Source organism: Macrobrachium nipponense, chromosome 5, assembly GCF_015104395.2.
Source record: "Macrobrachium nipponense isolate FS-2020 chromosome 5, ASM1510439v2, whole genome shotgun sequence".
Taxonomy (NCBI): Eukaryota; Metazoa; Arthropoda; class Malacostraca; order Decapoda; family Palaemonidae; genus Macrobrachium; species Macrobrachium nipponense.
The window spans coordinates 29,030,789-29,046,621 of NC_061107.1; the positions used below are offsets into that span (position 1 = coordinate 29,030,789).

Genomic DNA, 15,833 nt, shown 5'->3' on the forward strand with positions numbered 1-15,833 from the left:
TCAGCTGATTGTTATTCATGTTATCATTGCAAACCAACACGAACCCGGAAGAAAGATCACCTTTAGCTCTAGTTGCGTTATGCGAATCTTGATCCTTCAAAACTATCTTTGATATGGGTTGCAATCACGCCCCTCCCGCCCAAAGAAGACGCTCCGATTCACATTCGCGATTCCTAAAAGAGCTCTTTGCAGCGTAGTAATGATTCTCAGTTTGGTGCAGAATTCCGCACAGTCTGCATTTATCGCTGACCGGGAACGTGTCTCTCTTCCCACGTCTTCAGCGTTGGACGGTAGAACAGCTGACGGATTTTTACACACACACACACACACACACACTTGCATGCATATAATATATATATATATATATATATATATATATATATATATATATATATATGTATATAATATATATATATATATTATATATTATATATATATATATATATATATATATATATATATATATATATATATATATATATATATTTATGTGTGTGTGTGTGTGTGTGTGTGTGTGTTTGTAACTTGTCTATATCTCAATGACGCAATATAACTCGCTAACCTCAGACGAACACTAATTGTGAAAATGAAAGTTGGCTACCAGATAAATATTGATTTTATCCGATAAAGTGATCATTAGTGATATATCCATTTCATTTACGGACATTTTGGTGACGATGACGTCAGGCTGTCATGAAATTATTTATATAAATGTTCCATGAAGTTGAACCCTTTTTAAATCTCAAGCTCACTTTTGAAAAAATGAAATATTATTTCTTTATTCATGAGTTGCTCTTCCATCATCCGACAGTTGTTGAATGCTCACAAGTGTTCATGTCGTGACACAAAAACCGTAAAAAGGAAAAAAGTGGCGAAATCGTTGGTTTCGGAGAAGAAAAACTGTCTTTGATAAGAACAAGATGAGGACGATGGGATTTTTCCCTTTGCTGCTAACTGCTACCTTCCTCTGTGTTCCCTCTTCCGGTGACCAGTTCACATCCGTGTCTCGAGCAGACAGATTCCGTAAGTATTAATCGGATTCCCTTGTCTTCAAAATTCTTCGGGCAAATATCCTTTACGTTGACCAATAAACTTGTTTGACACTTTCTAAGTTTAGAGCTCTTTATCATCCAAATTATACTTTCCTATAATCTATTTACGGTCGCCAAATCATTTTGAGCTTCTTAATTCAAATGGAAATGCAGGTTATTACGGAACGCTTCGACACAGCAACGAAGAATTAAAGAACGTTGCCAAGGTCAATGACCTTAGTTCCTGTAAGTAAAACCTCTCCGTTTGAATAAAAAAAAACAGGAAATGCTTACGCCATTAGAACATAAGTCTCTCATTACTAATGTTATTTCCAGCTTCATATAGGAACACCTCCAAGTTTTAAGACGATCCAAAAGATACGGGATAATTATTAAGGAAATATTGTAATTAAAAAAGCATATCCGATTTGAAGCATACATGCTCCTACCCCTTCGTAAAAGACACAGTGCCTTTTGACGTTGGCATCTTAAAGGCCTCTGTTCCATCCTTGGGTCTTTTATAGTTTTGGGACAATAACCTCCAGGCTGGCTTTCTGTTAATCGTCATATCACAAATGAGATATTTAATGAACAGGATTTTATCCACCATTCAAAACGCTGTCAATATCGATCTCATTTATACTTGTATGACACTATGAATGATATTTTTAAGACAAAGTCCCCGGGGATTCGATGAAACTTTGTACGAATTACTTCTTAATTGGTTAGTGCTTTATTTGCAGCTGCTCTTCAGCCCTTATAGCTGCAAGCCCTTTCGTTCCTCTTACTGTACCTCCTTTCATATTCTCTTTCTTCCATCTTACTTTCAACCCTCTCCTAACAACTGTTTAACAGTGCAGATGATATGGCTTCCACCCTTCACGCCTTACGAACCTTTTACCCTCGATTTCCGCTTCAGCGTTGAATGACCTCATAGGTCCAGCGCTTGGCCTAAATTTCATATTCCATTCCATTGTTCGACTCAGGCCTCTCAAACTAAAGCCCCGTCCACACGGTCGAGCTTTGCCCGACGAACTTTGTCAGTTGTGCCGTCAGAAGAGGGAGAAGTCAAAACCTTATCAGCTGTTTCTCCGCTTCTGACGTCACATCGAACAGTTGTCAAGCAAAGCTCGACCCTGTGGACGGGCCTTACAATGACCATTTGCCAGATAAGAATCTACGCTTCGCATTCAAAACGACAAAGCGCAACATACCACTGATCTCAGAGCCTGGAGAAGCGTCAATATCAATGCACACTTTCAGGAATGTTTGCTTTACTGGTTTGTGAATAATTATATAAAAAGATAAGTCTGAAAGGCGTGAGGGGATTCTTCTCATCGGTCTTTAAACACTGGAGATGGTTTTTCTCCTTTCAAGAGGATCGGGGAGGAAGATCTGTCGTTGCTTTTGTAGGTGATGAAGTTAAGTATTTCTTAGTTTAACAAGGACACTGAGCTGATTAACAGCTTTCCTAGGGCTGGCCCCTAGGGTTAGATATTTTTTACGTATCTAGGAATCAATTGGTTACCTAGGAACGGGACCTACAGGTTATTCGGAATCGAACTTTGGACTACCGAATCGGTAGGCAAGTACGTAACCCACTCGTCCAACGAGGAACTAGGTAATGAGGTGACAAGCGAGAAAAAGAAGCTTCATGCTACAGTAACCTGGAGACGGAGACTGGCCAGCGCTCGTTGCTCCCGTGTCAATGAACTTCTGGATCTTCCCCTTCGCTTCACTTAGCTTGGATGCTTTGATGCCGCCTCTACTATCAAGGGTAGCGTGAAGAAACAACATCTTCTTCTTCTTCTTCTCCTTCTTCTTCTTCTTCTTCTTCTTCTTCTTCTTCTTCTTCTTCTTCTTCTTCACTGAAATCTTTCTCAGCTGTAATTTTATTTTTTTTGCCAAAGTGTCTTAGATGAAATAATTTAATTGGAGAAATTCTCATAAATTGTCAATACTGAAAAAGAAAGGCAATCTTGAATACAGAAAAAAAAATATTAATTGTAAAATCATCCATGGTTTCTAGTGCTGAGAAGCATCGTTTTTACCTGGAAAATGAAGGCTGTCACGCATTTTTCTCGCAAGCAATGCGAGGTTGATTTCAATTTCCATAGAATTCAACCTCGTTTTCAGATGTTTCTTGAAACAAAATATCTGAATTTTCATTGCCTGAGCTTGATGACTAGCAGTAGCTATTACGGTTAACGATTCCTGATTCAGGCCTGTGAAAAATTCATTTTTATTTGCAGAGGTTTTGTGAGAGCCATGACAAAGGTTTATTCCTACTGCCATATCAAAGGCGATTATTTTCTCATACATAGCACATCTCTGAATTATGAGTAACATTATAATGCTTGGAAAAATAAACCCACAAGATTACCGAGTATAACTTGTTTAAATGTTAAGTATTTACATAGTGTTAACACTCGAGTACTTTAAAAGAGGTGTGTAGGTGGTCAGACTGGGTTAAGCCCCAGCAGTCTTCGAGTGTTAATACTATGTAAATACTTACTAGTAAAGAAGTTATACTCAGTAATCTTGTGTGTTTCTTTTTCCATCCTCAGAAGAAAACTGAAAGAAGTTTTTGTCTGGTTCATTATAATGCTTACAATCTATGATGTTCACAGAGCATATAAACACATACAAAACGGATATGTTCAACGCTCTAAAATCCGGAAGTTAACCGAATCAGAAAAGATAAATACAATTTACGGGGAAACCTCACAGTAAACTTGGTAAACTAATGTTGGTGCTTCGGTAACTGCTGCTCACCAATTTTCCATGCTGTAATTGACTGGCAAACTTGAAGAAATGAGTCGCGAAGAAACTTAGAAGATTTCAAGACTAATATTATGATTGCTTTAAAATGATCAAATAAAGGCAAAGCAACAAGATTTAGTTTTGCGTTGTGAAATTCTTGACTTAATACTTAGTATACTTCTGATACAAACGACAGTACTCCTCCATAATGACGCTTGTTCTTGATAATATCAATTTTTTTCCCTTGCTCATCTGGGGGTTATACTTCCGCCATTTAGGGCAATTTAAGGTTGTTTTACAGTTGGTCACCGTCCCCATTAACTCTCCCTTTCTTCCTTCTCATTATTACTTTTTTCTTTTTGGAAGTCCTGACGTGGTCTCCAGCCTTACTCACTCATATAAAACACAAACATACTATATATATATATATATATATATATATATATATATATATATATATATATTATATATATATATATATATATATATATGTAGAATCTACTGGTCACTTTTTTACCAGATACATATGGAATTGTAATAGCCACAATGCCCCCTTAACTTCTTGAATTCTGTGCTCATTTTTGGATCCACCGTTCAAAGAAATTTGAAGAAGAAATTGTAATGTCTGGTCCTGGGAAACGAACCCAGGTCCAATAATTCACAGAGAGGTCACGTTGCCGACCTGACCACGAGAAGGCTTTTTAGTGACAAGCGTATATAAAAAAGAGCAAAGAATTCAAGAACTTAGAGGGCATTGTGGCTATTAAAATTTCATATATATATATATATATATATATATATATATATATATATATATATATATATATATATATATATATATAGTGTGTGTGTGTGTGTGTTTAGAAACCGTTAATTTTTTTTTTTTTTTTTTTTTTTTTGTTCCCACGTACACTTACGTGCACCCTTTTTGGAGACTGAATTTCTAACCAACAAACCCCATCCCAAATACTTTCAAATGATTCGCGCCTTTTCCTTTCCTCTAGGAACTTCATACCTTACTACAACGCTATTGCCTTTATATTTAAGTCACCTACCACAGGCACAGACTCTTCTTCCAAAAGCATTCTCTTTCATTCTTTCTCCTTTCCATTTCCGAACTTTATCAGCTCATAGGATCAATTTTCTCCCCTTTTACTCTCTTACCCAAATAATCCTTCCAGATGCCGCTCTTTGTCCTTTCCATTCCAGCACACACTGTCCTTTCACTTGTGTTCCACTTTCCTTAAGCATTTCGCTTTTTCTCCTGAAACGAATCGACTATCATACACATTCTAAACCCCAACTGTTTCCTATACTTTCTCTGGCTTTCGTTTACTTGGGGAGTAAAACTAAAAACTAATTTGTTGTTGCTGTTGCTGGTTTTGTTGAGGGGGTAGGAAAGCCCTATGGAAAAACCTGAAAAGATCTAAAAAAGGTGTTTTGTGTCGAGATATAGATACAGAAATTTTAGGATAGGATATTTATGATTTATTAGAACTAAACTGTAAAAAATAAATAATGTGCATTTAAACAATACAGAAAAATTATTTCTAATGAAATATAGTGTATTTATTTTAATTTTCGTTGGTGAAACAAGGCTCTATTTGACGGTAGATTTTAACAAGTTTTAATTTATTTGGTGTACTGAATTTAGAGGCTGTTCAATTATTTCAATTATTTCGTGTTTCCACTTAAAACTGAGAATATATGATCCTTGCTGTTAGTATGAGTAGTACTAAATATGAGTATTAATTACGAGAGCACCACTTCGCGTTAAGTTAGGGATATACTGTTGACAACTTATGCGTGAGGGAAAAATCTTGCACTCGTTCCAAGAAAGCTGGAGGTCGAATCATGCCTTGTTTATTATATACAAGTACAACGATGAAGCTCCAGACCTCAAGCCCGCAGCTAGGTTTTTACTTAAACCACCCTGAGCGGCAAGAATTCTGTCAATTCTTTTCCTCGAATTCCACAAGAGTGGAACAAAAGATCATTACAGGGAGTTTCCAAAAAATTAAGATAAATCTTACTGTCACATTATTTATGCTGTTTCTAGAACTTGGCACATTAGCAATGTATCGAATCTCCTTACACAAACACACACACTTAAACTGCTCCCTTTTTGGCTAAGGTCTTCTCTTTCAGAAACATGAAGCGGCATAAGAATAGATAATTTTAAGAAGGGAGGAAAGAGAAATTGGTAATGTAAAAATAAAACATGATCCACTCATGTTGAGACTGACCTCAGAAATATCTCCCAGGAGTCTTCTCTCATTTTTCGTCGTGAGATGAGAGCATACCATCATATTTCATTTATGGTTTAGTTTGATCTCACCGATATTGCGAACGGTTAGCTCAGAGAGAGAGAGAGAGAGAGAAGAGAGAGAGAGAGAGAGAGAGAGAGAGAGAGAGAGAGATTTATGCAAATGACGCGCGTAGTAACTTATCATTTTCAACAATTATACATCGCTATAACTGCTCTGGCGTCTGCTCTTGTTATTCCGGGAGACATCCATAACTTGCATGCATAGCGGTATAGTCTTGGCTTTTGTTGCCCATTGCAGCAATCAACGACTTTCTTCTACATCTGCCGTGTTCACTGTCGCAACAGGAGAAGAACAGGTGTTGCAGTGTGGTGCAAGTAACCGATGAGAGTGCGTGTATTTTTTTATCAGAGTAGGTAATCTACGACGATGAAATCAGCTGTCTTAGGAACGGCAGTCTTCTGAAGAGGATGTCAGAAACGGTAACAAAGAAACTGAAACTAATACGACATTTGTCACCTTAATAATAAACTTTTTACAATTGAGGCGAAGGCCTTTCCCTTCATGCGCGAGGTATGTAATGAGAAATATTACTTTCCCTCTTTTTGTTTCACTACTTCTTCCATTGATGCATTTTTCTGTATTAATATATACTTGAAGGATCACCTGTCGACTATGTTTGTGTCGAAGAGGGATCTTGTTTTTCACTAAGCCTTTGCAGCCATTCACGAATTTTCCATACGCCTCAATTATATTTTTCTCGTTTCATCGTTTTAACAGATTCTTTTGTCAATTCAAGTATTCAAATCCCTTTTACTTAAATGATTTCTCGAAATCTGTTTTCTCATTTTTCTTTTCAGTTTCTCTGTTTTCAGTCATCCGCTTCAAAAACTCCATGTGCTCAGGGTCCAGTGGTCTCTCAGGCACCTGTTATACCTACAAGTCCTGTGTTAATAATGGGGGAACATCCTCAGGCAGCTGCGCAGATGGTTTTGGCACCTGCTGCGTCAGTAAGTAAATTCTGAGCGCCTTTTAGTTCAGTTCTAATAATATTATCATTGGTCCACCTATATTTATTAATTTGTCTGTTCTCGAAAAACTTCTTCTTCCAAAGCTTGTGTATGGACTTGTATAACAACAAATTATAAAATAATTATTTGAACTTAGCTCAGCTAGCCTGTGGAAGCCGGACCGCCAACAACTGCACATACATCGAAAGTCCAAATTATCCGGACTTCTTCAACGAAGCCCGGACCTGCGTCCAGACCATTTCTCTCAACGCTGATGCTTGTCAAGTAAGGTGAGTGTCCTCTCTCTCTCTCTCTCTCTCTCTCTCTCTCTCTCTCTCTCTCTCTCTCTCTCTCTTTCTTTCTATGGATAAAAAATATGTTTAGATTGGCCTATGCCGCAATTTCATCTGGAAGACTTTATTACAGATAGACACTTATTGGTTAAAAAGAACAACGTATTCTTTGTTTTCCTTTGCAATGCAAATCTAATGAGATGGATATCTAACGCCTTTAGCTTACGAAGCCATGGGGCAGGCACAAAGAGAAAGGAAAATCAGGATAGATCGCAGAAGAGACAGTGGACTCGCCTTTCGCAAGATGAACGATTTGAGGACTGAAGAACAGCAGAACTAGGGCGAGAGTTGAAGGTATGAACCAAAATTCTCCGGGACTGCTGATTCCCACAGAGGAAGTGTGGAAGTGGTCGCCTCTTGGGTGCTGCAATGCCACCTGAGAGAGGGAAGGATTCTTCGCTACAGTTCTGTGGGACAGCCAAAATTACAACCTGTGAGAAGAGAGAAAAGTAGGTTTAGGTAGAAATAAAGGTCAGATCAATGATTAAATTATTTCTGTTTTATTCTGTCCTGTAGAGAAAGGAAGCAGTATGCTGTACGATTGCTGTATCTAGTCTTAGCAAGCCTGAATTATTATGGAAGCCCAAATACCCTGATAGAAGCAATGGTTGCATTCAATAACAACAAAACTTTGAGACCATTTTATCTCTTACACAAGCTGGATTATTCCCGATACTCATACACCTTAACAGCTACATTTAACAGCAACAAAAAATGGATGACAAATAGACGAAGAAGAAAGCTTAGAAACTGCATCTTGGAGGTACTGAAACTGACTAGATTATGGGACCTCGCATCCAGATTTGTTCCCAAGATGAGTGTATTGACAGACGGACAAAGAACAGCTCAAGATTGGGGGCAAACGACGAGGGACACGGGAGGAAGAAACTTAGAGGCTGAGACTTCGGAAAAAGAACAAATTTCGATAAGAGGAAGAAAGTTAATCCAGTGTTTCTTGGAAGTCATCGACCTACTATCATGGTATTTTAATTCTCCTTACAACTTATTAAATGGGTGCAGTTATTCTCCTCAGGAGCGAGCGAGCGGAGGCAGCGAGTGGCAGTTTGCACAAAAGTTTTTGGCTAAAAATTTTCTATATAAATCTAAATCCTTTTAAATCTAAAGTTAGCAGTTATTCTATTATAGTAGATCAGTGGAGTTTACCTCAAAGGTAAAATCCTGAAATTATGAATAGGCTCTAGACTATAATATCATTCAGTGAAAATAAACAAAATATTTAGCGAGAGTCCTGTTATCTTCAACATAGTTTTTAAAATGGTTAATTTAAAACCTTTGATTTCTAATCCTAAATCTCTCTAAGTTTTCTCAAAAAGGTCATTTTCTTTAGAGAGAGAGAGAGAGAGAGAGAGAGAGAGAGAGAGAGAGAGAGAGCTTTAGGCAGCTTTGAATGGTCTTAGTAGTCTACTCCGCTCATCCTCTTCAGGACTTGAGTCTTCCCTCACTCTCTCTCTCTCTCTCTCTCTCTCTCTCTCTCTCTCTCGGCCACCCCCCCCCACCCCACGTCAGCTGAGGGGTACTGGTTCTGTTCTATCCCTGAATTCAAGTTATTTCATTCGTTATAACCTGGCAATGTCTTCTGAATATATAATATATATATAGATATATATATTATATATATATATAATCTAATATATTATATATATATATATATATATATATAATATATAATATATGTATATATATATATATATAATAATATATATGATATATATAATGTATAATATTTATATACTATATATGTATATAATAATAAATATATATATATAAATATAATTATATATATATTATATATACTTATATATTATAAATATAATATATATATATTAATACATCGAGCTACAATGTCCTTTAATATCTAATTCGCTCTACCTCGGAATTAATATATTTTCATATATGCTTAACCGAAGGGGAATTTTTTCTTGATAATTAGGACTTGCCTGGACCAGGGCGCGAACCCATGGATCCTTTCAAATCCAGGAACGTCAGTGAAGCTTTTTCCCAGTGGTGTAGTAGGAAAAAGCTTCACTGACGTTCCTGGATTTGAAAGGATCCATGGGTTCGCGCCCTGGTCCAGGCAAGTCTATTATCAAGAAAAAAATTCCCCTTCGGTTAAGCATATATGAAAATATATTAATTCCGAGGTAGAGCGAATTTGATATTAAAGGACATTGTAGCTCGATATATGTATATGAATCACGAAAATGTGATATGACTTATATATATATATATATATATATATATATATATATATATATATATATGTATATATATAATACCTCAGGGGGTACCCTGATACATCAGTAGAAGGCCATAGTTTATTATAAAAAACGTTTCGCACACAATAAACTATGGCCTTCTACAGATATATCATGGTACCTCCTGAAGTATTGTTATCTTCGCTGACTGGAGAATATATATATATATATATATATATATATATATATATATATATATATATATATATATATATATATATATATATATACTACACACACAATAACCTCGCCCCTGGGGATTCAAACCACCTACCACTGAAGTAACAGGCCACTATTATAACACTATCCCCTCAGCCACCGGACAGCTGCTTCATTGGCCAGCGGTTCAAAACTCAAAGGTTATCGTCAGCAGGAAGCTTTTGTTTGTTTGTTTCACAAGCATCAGCATAAAGGCAGCCTGAAGTAAGAGCCTCGAAGGGAATCACTTATATTAAGCCCCTTCCACACGAGGCCCGACGAGATCGTCGGTCGCTCGGTTCCCGCATGTGAAGTCACAGGTGCGCGTCGACTGCGCAGTGCACTGAATGATTATGTTTTGACAGTAATTTGTTACTATGCTGGTGTTCACAATTTCCATACAGGAAAATATTTTCTCTCTTCTCCTCTCTCTCTATCACTTAAAACACAGCTATATCAAGATATCTAAGACCTTACCATATAGAATATAATCTTGTTGGAATGCAAATAACGAAAGTAACGAGGCAATAAAATTATAATAAAGATGATTTAACTAAGGCAAGATACCATAGCGAAAAAAATTTTACGTTGACATTTTATTTTTGGAGTTCTATTTAGCCTCTGCTGTTTGACTGTAATCAAGCATATCTTGAGGGTAATTTAGCACATTAAAATGGTATACAGTGTAATAAAAATACCTTTTATTTACTGTAATTGAAAGAATATGCAAGAAAATGCACACACACACAAATATATAGAATCAGGATTCCAGGTGAGACAAGAAATCCCCCCTTGCCCCTATGTGCGGGCACCCATTTATACACACACACACACACACACACACACACACACACTTATATATATATATATATATAATATATATATATATATATATATATATATATATATACTATAGAATGAGTTTGGACCTATTTATAGATACGAAAATCTGTTGGATGATTAGGCTACTGAAAGCCACTTAATTCTTCATACACTACGTGACTCATCAATAGGTCTATGCTTTTATTACCAGATTCAACGCTCTGACCCCTTAGTGGGGTTCATAAGAAATAAAAGATCTAGGCCTAATTATTGTTTGCACAGGAAGATTACTCAGAAATAGGTCACTACGCATAGGCCTAATCACCTGTTCGAACAACTTTACATTCATAAAAAGAAAGTATAAAAGAAAAAAATTGGATAGCCTTTATCAGATAATTTCTTTATTCAATGCATAGGCTAGGTCTATTCTAATTTTGTACTTCATTTCAAGAATTTAGTCCAGGCTACTTATCAACCGAAGATATGTCACTGAAAATTGCACTAATGAGATTGTAAACAAATTGCTAAACCATACCTGACTTTACGTCTTTAACAGGTAAATTTCAAGAGGGAACTGCGGTTTTCGTTAATCTGTGATAGCTTCTCTGGTAAAGTTGTGGTAGCAGTTCATGTTAAAGATTTCTTTTGTAATCTTCTGTCCGGAAGTGGACAGAACAAATACTGGCACCCTTAACATCAATGCTATCACTTCTTTTATATACTACATTAATCCATACTTCCGACACCTCGGGGTTTTAGGGAACCTGTGAAAACAAATCCCTTTCTGTTTGGAACTATTAGTGCACCCAAATATAGAACACACACCCATAATCGTGAACTGCAACAATGCAACTGACGGAGTGACAAGTGCATCGCCCAGTCGATGTGCTCCAGTGACGTCACTGAGAGAGGGAAACTAGCAATCGGATCCTTCGGTGAACGCACCTTATGTTATTCCGTCTAGCTGTTACCAATTTTGGATGGCGATCACGAGTGTAGTCCTATACTCTGTTTTTTTCCATCTGTCCACCCGCCTGTGGTGTGTGCGTATGGCAACACTGTGTCCCGGGCTTTAGATGGTGGTCTTGTTTAGATAGTTACATTCAGTTTACACTCAACAACAATAATAATATCCTATTTCGAATATTAACGGTGTAACTCGCATACAGTAAATTATTAGAACACATTTCAGTTGCAAATGTACACCTAGATATCCTTTTATTTACCTAAAACTTACACATACCGTAAATATTTAAAGACCGGGACGCAGTGTTACCATGCGAAGACACCACAGGCGCATGGACAGATGAAAAAAAACAGAGTATAGTCATAGATTTGCCTGCCTGTCTTGGACTGCTTGATCTGGTAACATTGTTAAAAGCGAGAGAATCACGGGCAAATCCAAGTGCCCGTCGTCTCTTTCCCCTCGTGTGGAATGGATTTTAGAAATAAATGTAATTAATGTATTTTTTAATACTTCCCTATTTATTATTCATCATTCTTGGTTTTCTCCTTTTGGCAACCACTTTAGTTAAGGTGATGTCTTGCGTTCTATTCTTCCTGCAGGTTAGATGTCACGGAAGTCAATCTCGTGGGACCTGATAGCAAGGGGAACTGCAATAACGACGTCCTTAAATTCTCTCAGGACATCAAATGGACGCAAGTCTGCGGCATCACACAAAATACACATTGTGAGTTTTGGCTTTTAGGCTTTGTTGCTATGCGCTTGCATCAGTGATTAAATGGTACAGTCGATGAATGTTTTGATTTAGCAATTGCATTGCTACTATGGTGGACTACCTCTGCAGGGGCATCATTTTTGGAGTCCCAATCCACACACACACATATATATATAAGTATATATTTAATATAACTACCTCTATAATATAGCTATCTCGTTTTCCCTCCAGTCTATTTGGACGTGGATCCCACGGTCAGCGGAACCCTGGACTTCACCTTCACGACGGACGGGACGAGTTACAATCGTCGTTGGCGGATGAAAGTCTCCCAGATCTGCTGTGACCAGCTTTCCATGGGTAGGTGGACGAAGGAGAGACTGACTGACTGATCTGCTTTGATGCAAAGACAAAGATAACATTACTTTTGTAAGCTTGAGTGACCTGAGTCATTTTCTATGCTACTGCAAATAGCGTCGAGAGTTTGTTTCCGCAATGGAGAGCTGACATCATCGGCCTGGAATGTCTTAGAATTTCTTAATTTTGCTAAATTCTGGAACTTCCATAACAAGAAATAACTTGCAAATACGCATCCACTATTCATTCAAAGTTATTACAGTTTTAGATATTTGCAGCTGCCTGTACCTCATAACTTATTCTTTTATTACAGTTTATAAAGTCTTAATGACCAGTGGATATTGACTTTAATTTTCTTATCTATGTAATAGGATGCGTCCTTTCGTAAAAATGCTTCAAATCAGTACTCAACTTCTTTTATTTTGGTTCTATATTCAATTAAAAAGGATAGAATGGTGCATTAGCTTTAAAACAACGCTATCTTTAATGTGTGTGTGTGTGTGTGTGTGTTGTGTGTGTGTGAGAGAGAGAGAGAGAGAGAGAGAGATCTCCCATGATTTATTTTAGTAATCAACCTTTCCTCTAAAAATTCCTGAGAGAGAGAGAGAGAGAGAGAGAGAGAGAGAGGAGAGAGAGAGAGAGAGAGAATTTGCTATTATGATTCTTAGTAGCCATTGTTCCCCTGTAAAATCTTAGAAATAAAGTGAGCGAGATTTGCTCTTATTATGCCACCTTGACATGCCAAATCTCAGAATGACTTGGTACGTAAGCGCTGTCCTATGTCAAAACTGGCGGGACATTTCACTGACCGAAATCTGGCATTGCAGCTCCCATGGGGTGCGGCCAGTACTTCACCTCGACCACAGGCTCCATCACCGGGTGGAACAGTCAGGGGAACCCGGATTTCTATCTCTCCGGGCAGAACTACGCCATTTGCCTGAGACAAGAACTCAACACGTGTTCGGTAAGGAGAAACAGGCTATCTTTTCAGTCACTCCTATACGAAAATGAAGTCTTTCTTCTCCCTAATGAAAATCAGTAATCATACACGTATTTTTTTTGCTGTGTATCTAATCACCTCTAACAAGCACAAATCTTTTAGGTTTCTTGACAGTGCACGTGAATAAGAAATCTTCGATGACTTTTCTCTTCTTCTTCATTAGACTGGACACCAAATTTCCTAAGTAAACCACATCTGGTCTGATTGGATTGGATTGAAGTATAGAATTTAGGCCAAAGTGGTAAAAAGGAAATAGACAGCAAGAAGGTCTGAAAGGCGTTACAGGAAGAAAAAAATTGTTAGAGAGGGCGGAAATTCAGATAAAAAAAAAGAGAGAGAGAGAGACCATGAACAGAGGTACAGAAAAAGAGATGAGAGGTTACAGATAGGGGCCGAAGGGATGCTGCAAAGAACCTTAAAAGCAATGCCTACAGTGTACCGCGTGAGGTGCACTGATAGTACTACTCCCTACGGGATTATCTGGTCTGATGCAGTACTTCTTCAATATTTTTTTCTTTTGAAATTTAAAACGACTTTTTGCTACTTGTCGACACTTAGTCTCCACCCATAGTTACTGGGTATTGTGTTTATTAAAGTTAATAATACTATTAACATGGGAAAGAGAATCTTTGGTAATAAACCTGAATATTAAAAGTTGTATTTTTTATCTAAAATATCACAGACAAACGACAGAAAAATACATAGGTTATTTTCACGTGGTATTTCCTTTTGTATCTTATTCCTCCTTTTTTTTGTTTAAATATGGGAATTCATATAGATTTTCTACTTCTGAGTAAAGAAAGTGTGAAAAAGTCAATGAACTACTTGGGAAAGGTGTTAGTAGCATAATCTATTTGATTTCATTAATTCAACTAAAGACAGTGCTCATTATTTCATGGGTCAGTCAAGCATCCAAGTACGTTGACAATTTGACAGTTAACTGACTGCTTCAGAGATTAAACCAGATAGCCGTGAATTCGACGTTGACACCGAATGCAGCTAAAGTTAAGACACGATCAAAATGCTCTTACGATCGAAAACTTTCCAATTGGTTCGTTTCTTCTCGCCCAACAGACGACATACTTGGAAACGACCCCTTCGGGTGAATCCTTTTACCCCTTCTGCGGAGACACTTTGGAATGGCCTGGAGTCCACGATCCAGCTTCGACGACAAACAGAGATCAGACATGTTTGCCAGTTGGACTTACCGGATCTCCATTAATTGTGAGTATGAAATAACTATTTAAATCATACACGCGCTTCCGAGCCGTTTGGCGGTCATTATTAGATTTGTATAATATTCATAGTTATTTGTTGCAAATTTTGATTATTCTTCGTATTGTAGACCTATAATTGCACCCAAAAACACTCCCCCACGAGTCTCAAGTATTCAGGAGCATGGAATAACGTTTCCATACAACCATGAGAGTCTAGAGAAATAGAAGCATAACACAGATTGCCATCGTTACTGGCATCATTTTCAGGGCGACCAAAGTACTTCATCAAAACAAATTCAAAGCAATCCTAACCCTATTCTTATTTCGTAGACTACACAAGCCAACGGCCTAATGTCCTTACGTGTGTTTTCATTTCCCTGCTATGTCAGTGACCCATGTTTTTAGTTAGGAGTATACTTGTAAAATTTCTAACATTTCTTTTCCCCAATTTCCTCCAGGCACCAATTACCATCCAGCAGCAAGGACCCCATTACTTCTACTTCGTGACAAAAGACACGGCGAACGAGCATACACTCACTGACAAGCTTATAGGCAATATCAATATTGCCTATACGCAAAATGCTTGTTAAAAGCATAGCTGTACCTGTTGGAACTTTGTGTGGACGAATCTGAAGTGTCTTGTGTATTATTATCAAGTCTGTAATGACACTGATACCGTATTTATTGTATGCGACGGAATGGAACCCGACAGACCACAGTGACGCACCTGGCCTTCGGATGAAATGATTCAGTTCCAAGGAAGAGCCCTAAGTATGCCTATGGAAGCTGTTCATCATTATTTTCTATTATTTCTACTAAATGCAAGAACACAACTGTGGTGTTCTGGTTAATATACTTGTAGA

The 15,833-nt window shown here is 37.5% G+C and overlaps 1 protein-coding gene across 1 annotated transcript; it reads left to right on the forward strand.

Annotated features, from left to right (window-relative positions):
• The first annotated feature begins 878 nt into the window (after positions 1-878).
• LOC135215741 (uncharacterized) lies at positions 879-15,560 on the forward strand. The gene is made up of 8 exons (XM_064250696.1): positions 879-1,023; positions 6,922-7,071; positions 7,229-7,361; positions 12,287-12,411; positions 12,631-12,756; positions 13,581-13,717; positions 14,828-14,977; positions 15,429-15,560. The coding sequence occupies exons 1-8, from the start codon at positions 921-923 to the stop codon at positions 15,558-15,560; spliced, it is 1,056 nt and encodes a 351-aa protein (XP_064106766.1). The 5' UTR covers positions 879-920.
• The last annotated feature ends 273 nt before the right edge of the window (positions 15,561-15,833 follow it).